The sequence below is a fragment of the Microplitis mediator genome, chromosome 4, assembly GCF_029852145.1.
Source record: "Microplitis mediator isolate UGA2020A chromosome 4, iyMicMedi2.1, whole genome shotgun sequence".
NCBI lineage: Eukaryota > Metazoa > Arthropoda > Insecta > Hymenoptera > Braconidae > Microplitis > Microplitis mediator.
Window position 1 is genome coordinate 9128427 of NC_079972.1, and position 15606 is coordinate 9144032.

Consider the following 15606-nt stretch of genomic DNA (forward strand, 5'->3'; position numbering starts at 1 on the left):
TTTAGACATTGTCAAATTTATTATTCTTATTATCTCAATATTATTTATTATTTTATACATCCTGTAGAAGAACATAAATATAGATACATCCGTTGTCCATGTCTATTGTAATCATTGTCATTGTTTTCATTAAATTTAAATTTTAGGGGAACTCAGAGGACACCTAATTACTACGGAAAAGAATGAAGTATCTCTATATAATGCTGTTGAATAGATTTATATATTAGTTCGTTAATTAAAGTGTATATTTATTAAAATATACTTACATTAGTCATGTGTGAAAAATTTTTCCACTGTATTTATTGAGGAAAATCAACAAATTTGTTATTTTAATTTAATGTAGATGACTTATAATGTTTTTTACAAAAAAGTAACAAAACAATTTTTTTCCGTTTAATGAATGATGACGCATTGGAAATAAAATACAGCGGCAACTATTTTCACGTGTTCTATAGTGAATGTTATTTAATTTTATCCAGTGAATACTAGATTTAGTAAGATTATAAAAGAACTTTCACTTAATCTAACATTACAATACTACTCTTAACTTTTTTACTTCATTTAAAAATAACGCAATTTGCATATAATTATAGAGTAATTGTACTTGTTAAATGTCGTATAGGGCAAATGGACCAGGTAAAAAAAAAAAAATAATTTCAACAGTGTGATCTTTTTCACTAGTTCTATTTTTTTAGTCCTTAAATAGATACTCGTTATCAATATATTCCAGCCACAAAAAAAAAGTTTTAATGTGGGACAAAATTGATCGCCCTGAATAATGTATTTAATTTAATTTTTTTTACGTAATTTAACTTGACTTGGTCGTCAAGCGCAATGAGCTCTGCTCAAAAAAATTGAACATTTATAAATAATTTTTAATATTTAATTTTAAAAAGCTTGTATATTTATTCAATAAATGTATGAGACTATTCGTGTTTTTAATAAACCAAACTTTAATTAACTTATTTAAGACAAATTTGAGTTAAATTATTTGATTAAAAATTTGTAGGGCCGATTTCATATTTTTGATTTTTTTGTGAAAAATTATGCGTGACTTTGACTGTAGCCAGGTAGCTTATGCGAATAGTTTAAAAAAAATTTGGAATCGCATTTTGCCCCTTAATCAGTTGATTTTTTTTTATAATCAATATTTTTTGAATTATTCGCGCTTTTTTATGTAAATAAAGAATTTACAACTTACGTTATCTGACAGTGACAATAATTACACTAAAAAGAATTTTACTATCATTTAATAAAGAAGAAAACTACGTTTGTCATAAAATATATGTGTACATAACATATCAATATTAATATTTATTAACTGATATGGAAATTATCAAAACTTTTTTTAACCAAATTCTTGTTTAAATAATATACATTTTGTTAAAATATTGACTTGAAAATTTGAACAAATAAATTTCACAACCGAATCAAAAACAAGAAAAAAAATATCAAAAGCTTCATTTTTTACTTTTATCAATTTTTATTTTTTTTATTTTTGTTTATTTTTTATTTATTTATTTTTTTTTTTGTCGTTAACAATTTAGTCAGAAATTACTAATTACGGCAGTAGACCTGTGGACTGTGTTCTTCATGTTGTCGACCTCACTCAATTTCATAATTTATACGCCGTGTTCTAGTTCAGTCACCATCAACGATTATTACCCAATTACCATGTCAACGTGAATGATGTTGAAAGCATCAAAAGAAACAAAAGCAAAGTCTAGATTATGAGCGCTTACACACAATCAGTAACTAATACATGATGCATGAACCAGACCTTGAAATACTTTTCTGTATCTAACGAGTACTTATGGAGGATGAGGAGTTACATCGATATAATAAAAATTATTATAGCTATTCATTATGATTATATGATCTTTATTGTTATAAAAAGTTATAGTATTTAATACAACTTGTATATTGATTGCGAACCCTGTTTTGGAGAGATAAATTTTCGATTTGAGTTCTAATACACGCTAAGAGACCCAGTACCTGATCAGGGAACTAGTACCTGATCACTCCGTGTATTTGTAGGGGAGGGTGGGGCAGAGCGGCCCCCCTGAAATTTTGACCAAAAAAAAAATTTTTTTTTTTCGACTAATTACTATAAATCCGATATGTTTGCGCATTTTTACCCCTACGCATGACATTTGGGGCAAAATGGACAAGCCCAAAATTTTGAAAAAGTGATTTTTTCATATTTTTATCGTCAAATTAAAAAAAAATTATTATAATTCCACATTTCTAGCCCTACGCATAACACCTGGGGCAAAATGGACCAGCCGAAACTTCCGAAAAAATTATTTTTTCATATTTTTCGGCCGTTTCTTTATGTAAGAGGCAAATTTGGTCACTAAAAATTTATAAAAATTAAATTTTTTTTTTTAGTTGATAAATTTTTGAAATAAAGTAAAATTATAGAATTGATTTTTTTTTTTATTAAATAACAATTAGTAATTAAGGTAATCGAGAGTGAACGATTTTTTACGCTTTAAAAAATTTTTTTCGAGTAATATAAAACCAAAAATAGTTGTCAAGAGAAAGAAATACATTCTTAATGATGAAAACAATTTAAAAAAAAAAAAACAAAAAAAAAAAATTTTTTTTATTACTTTTTGAAGGGGGGCCGCTCTGCCCCACAAAAAAAAAAAAAAAATTTTCAGAATTTTGGCAAAATGTCCATAAATTTTTTCGAAATAGGACAAAAGTAAAGTGATCTTATGGTTGAAAGCCACAAAAAATAATAATTGGCTTAGGGGGGCCGCTCTGCCCCACCCTCCCCTATATCTATATTTATTCAAATTTGTTAGATATACTAGTTCCCTGATCAGGTACTGGGTCTTTTACTTTTTACTGTTAAAAAATATTTTTTAACTTCCCACTAAGAAAATTGCAAATTTTCAAAAAAAAGGAAGTTATTGGTTTCGGTCCGATTTTCGAAAATCGAGTTTTTTTTATTGAGGATAATTGTCATGGAAATTTAATAAAATTCATTCGTTTTATATGAATATCGATTTTCCACATAGTTAAGAAAATTAAAGCATAATTTTTACTAAAAATACAGTGAGACTAATTAAAAATATGTTCTATGTGTGATTAATGATGATATTAAGAGATTTTAATTCAAAGCATCGTAAAATAATGCAGTATAGACTTCACGGCTTGCCTTACTTGCTATTATAATTTTTCTAGAGCAGGGGGTCGTATTTGAAGCACCTGAGCCATTGTTGCCCTATAACTTCATATTTTTATGTTTTTTTCTAAGATTATGTAGTCGAAATCGGCATTTTGGCCAATGTCTGCCCATTTTCACGGCCAATAGCTCTCCGGCTGAGACTTTACGGCTTGCCTTACTTGCTATTATAATTTTTCTAGTACAGGGGGTCGCCCTTGACGCGCTTGAGCAGTTGTCGCCCTATAACTTCATATTTTTTTCTAAGATTATGTGGTGGAGATCGGCATTTTGGCCTATTTTTGCTCATTTTCAAGGCCAATAGCTCTCCTGCTAAAACTCAACGGCTTCCATTAATTGCTATTATAATTTTTCTAGGACAGGGGGTCGTATTTAACGCAGCCGTGCAATTATCGCCCTTTAACTTTATATTTTGATTTTTATTTCACGACTAAATCGCTGGAATTAGTTGCGTGCTTCGAAGTAAGATTAAATTGTTATAATTAATATCATACGTTTTCGTAACCAATCGACTCCTCAATTACGTTACAATTTTATTTGTAACCATAACAATTTGTTACCGTAAGCTTATCATATTTGTCACTATAAAGAAATTGTTCTATCCTGTCTTTTGTTCTGAAGACGAAACTCTTTTTCCGTGCTTTTGAATTGAAGTCCACATTTTGTTTATTCAAACAAGAATAATTCGCAAACAAACATGTAAACAATATAAACAGACCTTACCTTCAAATTTATTTTAATCTCAATTATTTTTACATCACAGTCATCGCGTATCTAATAAAAGATTATTTTCCCGCTGTTTGATTTAAAAATTTCCAATATTTGCGCGCGCATTTCTTGCAAGTGCATATGATAAAAAAGGCAAATATATTGGTAATCACGCCCTCTATTAAAGTATCTGACAGAGATCATCATCAGCATCAACGTCATCACAAGACAACAATATTATCTGCCAAATGACAATAATAAATATAATAACTATTAAATAAACTCAAGTAGCGAGACGTAAGAGTGAGTTACATCAAACATCTTGACCCTGATATTATTAATAAATTTTTTTAACAAGAATTACCCGGGCATTGGAGAGTAGTTGCTCTTAGTTGTCTTGCTATCGTTCAGTGTATCATAATTAAATCGGCTGTGTTAAAAATGTATCGATTGTCTTCCATATTATTAAATATATTTTAAATTTATAAATTTTATTTATTATTTATTACGAGTGCTTTTAATTATCAGTTGTCTGGTGTCTAATTACCAAGTGTTCTGCTGCTGTCATTGTCAGTTTTACAATCAGCTGTAATTTATTTATCTGTCATCCCCACCTTTTATTACCGCCCGTTTATCTCAGACGACTAGACGTTTTCTGTTTACATATTTATTATCTTTTTTTTTTCTACTTCTCTTCCTTTCTCTTTCTTTCTCTCTTCCTTTCCTAGTCGTGTCGATAAAATAAATTATGTCTCACGTTTGCGGTACAACATTGAGTAGACGTGTAGTTATCATTAGGGGCTGGTCGAGTTCAAAACATTCATGGGAGTACAGAGGACGACCGCTCTATCCATATTCACCGGGAATCGCTGCTAGTGGCATAAAGTTAACATCAACATATCAACTCCGTTCATTAGCTTCATTACCAGTCTCGTCATCGTCGACAACACCAGCAACAGCCGCGATAGCGTCATCAGTCGTGAATAAATCCGGTAAACCGACAACAAATCATCGAACTTTCAGTAGTACTATGGCTAAAGCTAGTGATCAATGTACACTTACTCTGGATAATGTTTTCTCAAATTTACGGCGTATGGAATATGCTGTACGTGGACCTCTTCTTCTACGTGCGCTGGAAATTGAGAAGGAACTTAAAAAAGTATGTAATTTTATTTAAAACTTTTAAATGATAGTAAAGTTTGTGGACGTCTGACTGATAATTTTTAAAACTTTGAAATAATAAATTAAAATTTTTATAAACTAAAAATAAAAAAATGCATGTTTGGAAAATTCAAAATTTTTTTAATTTTATTTTATTTTATTTGTCATAAGAAAATTTTATGCCTGCTACATTTGCACTCATAACTTTTATTTACATGAGTGTGAATGTAACAGACATCAGACAAATTTAAAATAATTAATAAAATTAAATTTTTAAAAAATTAAAAAATTAATAAGTGCATTTTTTATAAATATTATTTTATTAATTATTTACTCTATTTATTAATAATTTTAAACTTGTCTGATGTCTGCTACATTCACACTCATTTATTTACTAATATTTTATTTAATCTGGATTATTTAAAAAATTTAAACGCAGTTATTTTTATATTTTATTCAAATATTATTTTATTCGTTGATACTTTTAAGAATTTATTTGCACTTAGATTCAAAAATAATGGAGTTAAAAAGAAATTATCTTAATTATTTACTCTGGGAATTAATTATTTTTATTTCTCATTTATTTACTTTATTTTTAATGAGATAATAAAAAAATAAATGATCAAGTATACGTGACTTTTATCGAAACACTCATGACGCCGGCGTATTTTAAGTTTTTATTTTTAAATTAATTATTTGCGTACAAAGAGTTGTTGCGCATTCAGATATTTAGACAATAAAAATTAAATTGACTGAATGACATGTTTTGTTGACGTTCTGAGCATTGTAATTACAGTTTATTTTATTTCTATACTAGAATATGATAATTTATAGTTTATTGTTGAAGGGCATTCTCAGACTACCGCCACTTTTTAAAAATATGCAATGGCATTCAACTGTCATGACCGTATTAAAAGTTAATTAATTAATTTAAAAAAATTGAAACTTTAGTTGAAAAAAGGACAACGTAGAAGTAATTTCGCCGAGATATAGAATTTAAAAAAAATTACTTACAGTTGACATCAATTGGAAGTTAATCAAAATTTGTTAAATAAATTTTAGCCTGCAAAATTCAAATTTAAAAATTGACATGGAAATTTTACTGGAATTTATTTAGCAAATTTTGATTAACTTCCAATTGATGTCAACTGTAAGTAATTTTTTTTAAATTCTATATCTCGGCGAAATTACTTCTACGTCGTCTTTTTAAATTTCTTTTTAATTAATTAATTAATTAAATTTTAAAACGGTTATGACAATTGAAAGTAATTGAAAATTTATAAAAAGTGGGGGGCAGTGTCTAAGAATGGTCTTAAAAGAGAAATTTAAATAATAGTATTTGCATTATAGTCTATGTATTCTATATATCTATAGTATCTATATATTAGTAGTCTTTTAAAATAATAAAATCTTTCTTTGTAGATATTTACATATATATTTGTGTATATTAAGATGATTATTATAGAATTAAAGTATTAATGACCTGATATGCCATTAGTAATTAAAAATACTTAGCGATTTATCTTTATTACTAATCTAACATATAAAACATTGTTTATGTGATGACAAATGTCATGTTTTATGTTAATTATTATTTATCATCTACTTATTCAAGAGTTAGTCTTACTTAGTATAAATTAACAATACACTTTTAAAATTTTCTTTTTGATTATCAAAAGTAATTGTCATATTAATTTATAATTATTTCATAATCTTCAATGAAAATACAATGTTACTATTTAAAAATGTGTTCTATTTTATTAATTAAAGTATTGGTTTTAATTTTAATTCAAATAATTTGTAAAATATAGTAAAAACTTCTTTTTTTTTCAAATCTTCAACTAATATATTATATTATATATTATATTATTGCGAGTTTATTAAAGTCTTGCTATAAAAGTTTTCGAATTTAAAAACTAACGTGCATTAAAAAATAAACAACTTAAAATTATTGTTATGCTCTTTTAATAACTATCAGCTTTAAAATGAATATTACGTAAAATTAATTAACGTATGGAGAACAAGAAAACAGTTATTGGAATGAAATAAAATAATACACTGTGATTTTATTTTTTATATCACTTATAACTTGGAAATTTCATATTCATTATGAGATGAATATAAAAGTTTTTAGTTTTAGTTTAGTTTATTAACAATTATGCCAAGGCTAATGCTAAATGGCCAAGAGAAAATATACATAAGAATTTTTACATTATTTTGCAGTTTAAACTACAAACATTTGAAGTGTTTTGCATAAAAATATTTTAAGGATAGATAAAATTGAACTGATATAAAATTATGAATGAATATAATAATTGAATTTATAAAGAATTAACTGAAAAATTTAAGAGTCATTGAGATAACGGTAAAAAACAAAAAAGGAGATTGGAATTATAAAGAATCTACATCGTGTAAGTTCACTAAGAATTTGATGACTAACAATAAAAATAAGAGAATTGACTAATACTAAAAGTATTATTAACTCTAAAATAAAAATAATAATAATAACACTTATTATTTTATTGTATAGAGTGAGTACTTCCTGTTGTTAAATTGCGTACACAAACGAACAACTTGAATCGATCAACTTTAATTACGTACATTGACGCAGCATGCAAATAAATTCTCAGAAATATCACACAATTTTTCATTACCTCCATTATTATGACCTTAAATTATTATTAATAAAAATTACGAGTATCCTACAGTCACTACGTGACTGCCTGAGTATTATTATCAAATTTACAAAATATGATTTGAATTTAACTGTTTATTAAAATCTATACTCTAAAATTAACTCTAGAATCTTTTGTTTATTTCTATTATCATTGAAATTTAATGAGACAAATCTCATCAGTAACTCGCAAACTTATTGATTTCGATGATTGTATAATCATGGGATTCTTGAAAAAAAATCTACACGGTCAAATTTTTTTTTATTAGTCGTCTAATATATTTTTTTTCACTGATACTCAATTAAATCTGTTTAATTTTTATTATCAAAGAAGACATGGCATAGACTAAATTTTTCTTATTTTCTCTTAATTATATATATAATAGTTATATATATTCAGTGACAGAATAATTAAAATATTAATTTATTTAAAGAAAATAAATACGATCGTCTTTTTTCCCGCGTAATTTAAATGTAATTCGAATGATATAGATAAATTTATTTATCTCGATACTTGGCAATAAATAAGAGTTTGAACCATGAAAAGGCACAAATTCTAGTCGAGGCCTTTCTAACGATACCAAATTTAATAACATTAACTTATTCTATCATATAGATATGGCTGGAATAAAATTTTCCTTATTCTCTTAATAATATAGATGATATTATTGACATATATTTTTTTTATTTTTCAGGGTGTGAAAAAGCCATTTAAAGAAGTAATTAAAGCAAACATTGGCGATGCGCATGCTATGGGCCAACGTCCAATCACAATTTTACGTCAATTATTACTATTAACAATATCACCGGAGCTTATGAATGACCCGCGTTATCCAGAGGATGTTAAAAAGCGTGCACGAGATATATTAAATGATTGTAAAGGTGGTAGTGTTGGCTCGTACTCTGAATCACCAGGAATAGAAATAGTACGTAGACATGCAGCTGAATATATTGAGAGACGTGATGGTTATCCATCAGATTATAAAAATATTATTTTATCAAATGGCGCATCAGATGGAATAAAGTCATTTTTAAAATTATTTAACGAACAAATAAATGGACTACCGTCGGGCGTAATGATCCCAATACCTCAGTATCCATTGTACTCGGCAGCTTTAGCAGAGTATGGTCTGTCACAAATTGGTTATTATCTTGATGAAGAAAACAAGTGGGCATTAGATACTGCAGAGCTTGAAAGAGCTTACAATGAAGCTAAAAAAACTTGTAACCCACGTGTTCTTGTTGTTATTAATCCTGGAAATCCAACGGGACAAGTTCTTACACGCAATAATATTGAAAGTATAATACGTTTCGCACAAAAAAATCGATTATTTATTTTAGCTGATGAAGTATATCAAGATAATATATATGACCCAGATAGTGCATTCCATTCATTTAAAAAAGTTATGATTCAAATGGGTGCACCCTTCAATAAAATGGAACTCGCATCATTCATGTCGATATCAAAAGGTTCATAAATATTAAATAAATTATTTTTCTATTTACACAATTGATGTTTGCACATAGAAAATTTTTAAATAAATTATTTGTTTAGTTGTTTTTATACTTCAATAATTAAAAAGAATCAATAGGTCACGGATCTTATGTCTAGAGTTTATAACGTAACTTATTATTATTATTTTATCGAACATATATAAGAGTGTTAAACTAGTTTGCTTTAAAATATATTATTTTTATTTATCTTATCATTTATTTGCTTCAAAAGATCATATCATGAATTAATAATAACAATCAACTGACGATTGTTTGTCTACTTTTATCAAAAATAATAAAGATAATTTATACTGATTAAAATAAATATTTAAACAGGATACATGGGCGAATGTGGAATTCGATGCGGGTACGCTGAATACTTTAATATGGATCCTGAAGTAATGGCAATTCTTTCAAAATCGATATCAGCGATGTTATGTCCAACTGTATTGGGTCAAGTAGCTATGGATGTTGTAGTTAATCCTCCAAAACCCGGTGAACCATCATACGAACAATTTATAAAAGAAAAGACAGCTGTACTTGAGTCATTAGCCGAACGATCACGACTAGTTGTCGATACACTGAATAGTATTCCAGGTTTTAAGGTAAATAATTTTATTTTATCATATCACCTGCATTAAATCTACGGGTTTCCATGCCTGTTTTGACAGTCGAAACAAGTTAATTCTACACCAATGAGATTTACAGAGCAGAAACTGATCAGTTTCTTCCTTAGAGAAGATTTGATTTGATTTCTGACGATGGTGTCCCTGTCAGAGTTTAATTTGTTTATTAAAAACCTTTACCATGGTGACCACATTTCTGGAAAACCTGGAAATGTCAGGGAATTACAAATATACTGGAAAAATCAGGGAAAAGTTAGAGAATTTCGTCACAAAGCTGGAAAATTTCTTACTTTCTTTTCTTTTGACTGAAAAAATCTGATAAATTTTTTTTTCTGTCGAAACCGTTCAAAAAGTGGCGCGGCGCGAATGCGACTGTAATACCATCGTGAAAAAAAATTAGTAGAAATTGATTCCAATAGCGAAAAAATCAAGCAGTTAGAATTAAAAAGGCTGTTAGAAAAAAAAAGTCTTAGTAGAAACCAATCGTCAGGATCTTCAAGCTGTTAACATACATATTGACGAGTTAAAAAACCACAAACATTAAAAGTATACATAAGTATTGAACTAATAAGTTTCACTATATTTATTATTCGCGTACTTGATTAATATTTTATTAATATTCTATAAAACGTTCTTATTTATGAAATTTATTCTGGTGAAAATGAAAAATTTATTTATATTTTATTATAGAGTAAGTTATATAAAAACATAGATTTAAAATCAAAAATAAAAAATTATTCATTTAATAAATAAAAAAAACCTATGAACATTGACAAATACTAAAATAAAGTTTCATTTAACGGCAATGATTGATTATTTATTGAACTGACTTAGACTATTTTATTTTGAATTAAATAAATATTTCCAATGATTTAATATTACTACATATGGCCGGAATTTTTTAAATTATTTGACTGGAATACCTGGAAAAGTCAGGGAATTTCAGTTTCAAAAATCTGTGGTCACCATGAATGAGATTTAGCGATCAAAAACTGATCAGTTTCTTTCTTAGAAAAGAAACTCAATAATTTCTGACGATTTCGTCCCTGTATGAATCGAATTTGTTTATTAAAAACCTTCAAATATTTACGTAGTTTTGATAACTCATTAAACTAACAGTTGTGTTTGGAAAATTGAAAAAATAATGTGAGTACCGGTCATAAATTTGCCTGTTTCGACTGACTGTAGACATTGAAACTCAGTATCAATGCAGGTAACATGAAAAATACAGTACGTGGCTCGGGATAAAAGACAATTTCCGATTTCAGGTGATGTCAGTTGACCCTCCTCTGAAATTGTCTTGTTTAATCCTTTTTCATACAGTATACCATTTCCTTGTAATTAAATTAAATTCATTATTTTATTTTTACAGAGTAATCCAGCTATGGGTGCAATGTATGTATTTCCTCGTATAAATTTACCACCTAAAGCTATCGAAGCTGCTAAAGCTGAGGGTCAAGCACCCGATGTATTTTATGCATTTAAACTTCTCGAGTCAACGGGAATTTGCGTGATCCCTGGATCTGGTTTTGGTCAAAGACCTGGAACTTATCACATACGTACAACTATTTTACCACAAAAAGAAATGATCAAAACGATGCTTAACAGTCTTAAAGAATTCCACTTGAAATTTATGAAAGAATACAGTTAGTTAGTTTATTTAATATATTAATTAATAATATTTTTAATTCGACAATAAGGTCGACAGGTCGGCAATTTTTATCTTTTATTCTTTAACACAGGTGACATTATTATTAATTTTACTCATTAATTAATTAATAATTACAATCTATACCATAATTTTCTCTGTTAATAATAATCTGTAAATGTTTTATCATCACTACTATTTTTTTATTCTTAAATATTACAAATTAGCGTTGCCTCTATTTGTAAATATTTTTTTAAAATTCATAATCACTACAAAAAAAAATATTTTCATTACTAAATAAATTAAATGTCTATATATTGTTGAATAAATATTTGTTCAATAATTATAATAATAATCAATAATCACAGTCGTTGTCAAATTGAAACATTATAAATTTTAAATCAAGTAACAACTTTAAGTTATTTATATTAATAAAAATTAAATATACAAATGAATATTAATAATTAAAATGATTATCTTTATTTAAATATAACAGTAATTACAAATCTTCAGCTAGTACTTCAAATTCACTAACAAAAAATCTCATATCATTTTCAGTTAAACCCGAACTCTGTAATACAAGTCTGAAAAAATTTGGTCTACCATGTATTGGTTGATACGTGACCAGCATTGATCCTTTTTTGACCATTCTTTCTTTGATAATCGGTGCTATTTTGTGTAATATCTGAGTGAGTTGTTCATTTTTCAAGTGTCTTTTTGATTTAGGCAGATACCAAAAGCAAACATTCGTACACTCCGGTTCCTGAAGTAATGTCCAACCATCTCTGTTGCGAATTAAATCAGCGAAATATCTTGACAGTTGAAACACACGATCAACGTGCATTTCAAAACCCGCTGTACCCTTGGCCTTCCACATGAACCAAAACTTCAATACATCGGCTCTTCTTCCACACTGTATGTGTTTATCACCAGAATCAAAAGACGTATCGTAAAATTTATCTTTTTGGAATAGATAAGTGGCATTAGAGCTGTGGGCTGACTGAAGAAGATTTTCATGCCGTACCAATAGTGTTGAGCACTGCTGAGGCGCTGCTAATAATTTATGAGGATTCCAAGTTACTGAATCAGCGAGATCAACACCGTCAAGATACCGTCGATGCTTAGATGACATCAAAGCACCGCCACCCCACGCAGCGTCAACGTGTAACCACATATTATACTTGGTACATATTTCATGAATGCGCCGAAGAGGATCATAGACACCTAGAACAGTTGTTCCAGCAGTTGCAGACACCATCAACGGTATTGCATTCTCATCAAGAGCACGACAAATTTCTTCTTCCAGATTATCAACGTCCATTTTACCCATGCTATCAACTTTAACGCAGTAAACGTTACTGGTACCAATTCCTAAAAAGGCAGACAATTTTTTGATCGAGTAATGAGCATCTTCTGAAGTAAATACAACAAGTCGCGGTAATCCTGACAGTCCTGTTTCTTTCAACTGTGGAAATTTATGGTACCGAGCGAGATTTATTGCGTATCCATTAGCCATTGAACCACCGGGGCAAAAAATCCCATCACCTTGACCGTCTTTCCATCCAATTATTTTTCTCATTTCACACAATACTTTACTTTCCATCAATGAAAATACTGGAGATACTTCATAAGTATACACTGATGGATTTAATGCATCTGTCAACCATTGTCCTACTAATCCATATGGATCAACACTTGAAAACAATTGATTGACAAATCGTGGATTGCCAGTTTTAACACTGTATTTAATAACACCTTTAATTAAATTTATCAATTCTTCATGTGATGTACCTTGTTTTTTTAACTTAAGATTTATCAATGAAGGCAAACTTTCTGGATCCACCCACTCTACGACTTTGGTATTGCGTGACGTGCCCTAGATTTAAAATATATATTTTATAATCACACTGTAATTTTTTATTGCATTATTTTAAGTTAAATTTTATTGAATTATAATTAATGGTAGTTTACAATCATTTGTCAAGAAGGTATTTCGTAATAATGGAAATCAACTATCACAGAAAGTTTATTGACCAAGTGAAACGTAACGAGGAGAATGCTTGTCAGTAAATATTAATAATTCACGTCAAATGATTATAATTATAAAATAACTTTGGTATTAATAATTATTTACTATGTGATATTTCATTAGCAGGCTATTAAGTCATACGTGAAATAAAAAATTTAAATTTTAATAATATTTCAAACTCTATAATTAGTAAGGACAAGATTTTTTCCGTAATTTCGAATGAATGGTTAGAATGTTTGGTATTACGGCGAAAATATTGGTCTTATAAAAAAAGTTTTGAAACAAAAGTTGTAGGATATTTAATTTTCGAAAAAAATCGTCTCCTATGATTTTTTTATACGACCAATATTTTCATCGTAATTCCTAAATTAAGATTCATAATGAATGATTCAAATTTTTGATAATTATGAAAATCTTAATTTTGAAATTACGGTGGAAATGTTGGTCTTAAGAAAAAGTTATATGAAACATTTTTTTTACAAAATTAAATTTTGAACAACTTTTATATGAAAAATTTTTTTATACGACTAATATTTTCACTGCAATTCCAAAATTAAGATTCATAATGAACGGTTTAAATTTTTGATAATTATGAAAATCTTAATTTTAAAATTACGGCTTTCTTATCAGAGCTATGAAAAAATTATAAGAGACATTATTTTCGTAAAATTAAATTTCCTACAACTTTTGTCTGAAAAATTTTTTTATACGACCAATATTTCCACCGTAATATCACAAATTTGACAGCATCAATCATTAGTTGTTATTTTTCAATCAAATCAAAAATCCTGGCTCTAGTGATTAGTATGCAGAGAGTATTTTAATTTTAATTTTGAATTATGCAAATACTAATTAAACTTACATCAAATACTGCATGTTGTAAAATTATTTCAAAAGAATCTCGTAGAAAATTTTCGTGAGTTATTTTTGATGGCGCGCTCTGGTAAGTTGAAGAAGAAGAAGAAGAAGAACAAGAAGAGAAATCGTCAGCACAAATATTTGAATTTTCCATATCGCTCGATTTATTTTTATTTATTTTTAAGTCATCAGTGGTGATTTTATTTTGAAAATAATTATTATTAGAGACCGGCAGTTCTTTGAGATCTTCAAAGCTCTGGTGATCCGAATCTTCACAGAAAGTGCCCTCATTAGCTGGCATTGTTAACTCAATGCTGGTCAAACTAACTCTGAAACTTGTCTAGAGAACAGAGCGTCCTTTATAAGCTCCAAAGGTTTGATCAAGGACATAAGCGTATAAAACCCCTCCAACTTTTATGTTGCATTAAATAATTAAATGTTTGGTAAAGTCAGTCAACCGACGTCACATCTTTACTCTCGCACTCCTTCCTATCTATTCTAAACTATTTTTCCTGATCTTTAAATTGTTTCCTAGAAAAAAAAGAGGAAAAGACTTCATTTTTATTTTCTTTTCCAGTTATTTTTATTGTGTCATTGAAAATTCTTGGGTACTAAAGTACTCAGTCAATTCCTGGATCGTTTAATACGAGTTACAAGTAATTATTTTTATTATTAATTCATTAAAAAATAACGAGTAGTCGATTATCCTGTTAGGTTTTTTTTTTTTTTTTAATTAAATATCCTTAGGATATTATAAGATATTTAATAGTTTTAGTAGAAGGCCAGTTTCAGTGTCTCATGGGAAGTAATATTGAAGTCAATGTTATTTAGAATAATGAAACTATTTATTTAAAAAGATTCGAGGCTACTGCATGCAAAAAATTAACTTTCAATAGTTATTTATAATGATTAATGTTTTTTTTAATAATCGTTTTTCGTAGCTTGTATTTTTTTAAATAAATCAACAGCATTTACTTTCTCTGTTTATTTTTTCTATTTTCAAAAGAATTAAAAACTATGTCATTATTTTGGTTAAATTAATTTTCGATTATAAAAAAATGTATTTATTATCATGAATATTTATAAAATTAGTTTCAATGAATGAATAATTTAAAAAATAAATGTGTGAAGAAAATAAACAAAATTTTTTTTCCTTATTGTACAGTAATTCGGAAAATTTTGAAATTTAAAGATTTTATCCGCTTATTTTTG

General features: G+C 27.9%; 2 protein-coding genes across 2 annotated transcripts; one reads left to right on the forward strand and one right to left on the reverse strand.

Moving 5' to 3' along the window:
• The first annotated feature begins 4116 nt into the window (after positions 1-4116).
• LOC130666415 (alanine aminotransferase 1) lies at positions 4117-11809 on the forward strand. Its single transcript, XM_057467391.1, has 4 exons — positions 4117-5063; positions 8435-9209; positions 9570-9838; positions 11232-11809. The coding sequence occupies exons 1-4, from the start codon at positions 4653-4655 to the stop codon at positions 11508-11510; spliced, it is 1734 nt and encodes a 577-aa protein (XP_057323374.1). The 5' UTR covers positions 4117-4652; the 3' UTR covers positions 11511-11809.
• A 153-nt stretch (positions 11810-11962) lies between these two features.
• On the reverse strand, positions 11963-14747 carry LOC130666416 (cysteine sulfinic acid decarboxylase). Its single transcript, XM_057467392.1, has 2 exons — positions 14399-14747; positions 11963-13383 (listed from the first exon to the last, which is right to left on the reverse strand). The coding sequence occupies exons 1-2, from the start codon at positions 14693-14695 to the stop codon at positions 12007-12009; spliced, it is 1674 nt and encodes a 557-aa protein (XP_057323375.1). The 5' UTR covers positions 14696-14747; the 3' UTR covers positions 11963-12006.
• Between the last annotated feature and the right edge of the window lie 859 nt (positions 14748-15606).

What these genes read in the sequence shown, in the direction of transcription:
- LOC130666415 (XM_057467391.1), top strand. Translation starts at nt 4,653, where the DNA reads ATGTCTCACGTTTGCGGTACAACATTGAGTAGACGTGTAGTTATCATT. An exon ending in ATTCATGTCGATATCAAAAG is followed by an intron (nt 9,210 to 9,569) that starts GTTCATAAATAT and finishes ATATTTAAACAG; the next exon opens with GATACATGGGCGAATGTGGA. An exon ending in ATAGTATTCCAGGTTTTAAG is followed by an intron (nt 9,839 to 11,231) that starts GTAAATAATTTT and finishes TTATTTTTACAG; the next exon opens with AGTAATCCAGCTATGGGTGC.
- LOC130666416 (XM_057467392.1), bottom strand. Translation starts at nt 14,695, where the DNA reads ATGCCAGCTAATGAGGGCACTTTCTGTGAAGATTCGGATCACCAGAGC. An exon ending in TACAACATGCAGTATTTGAT is followed by an intron (nt 13,384 to 14,398) that starts GTAAGTTTAATT and finishes TTTTAAATCTAG; the next exon opens with GGCACGTCACGCAATACCAA.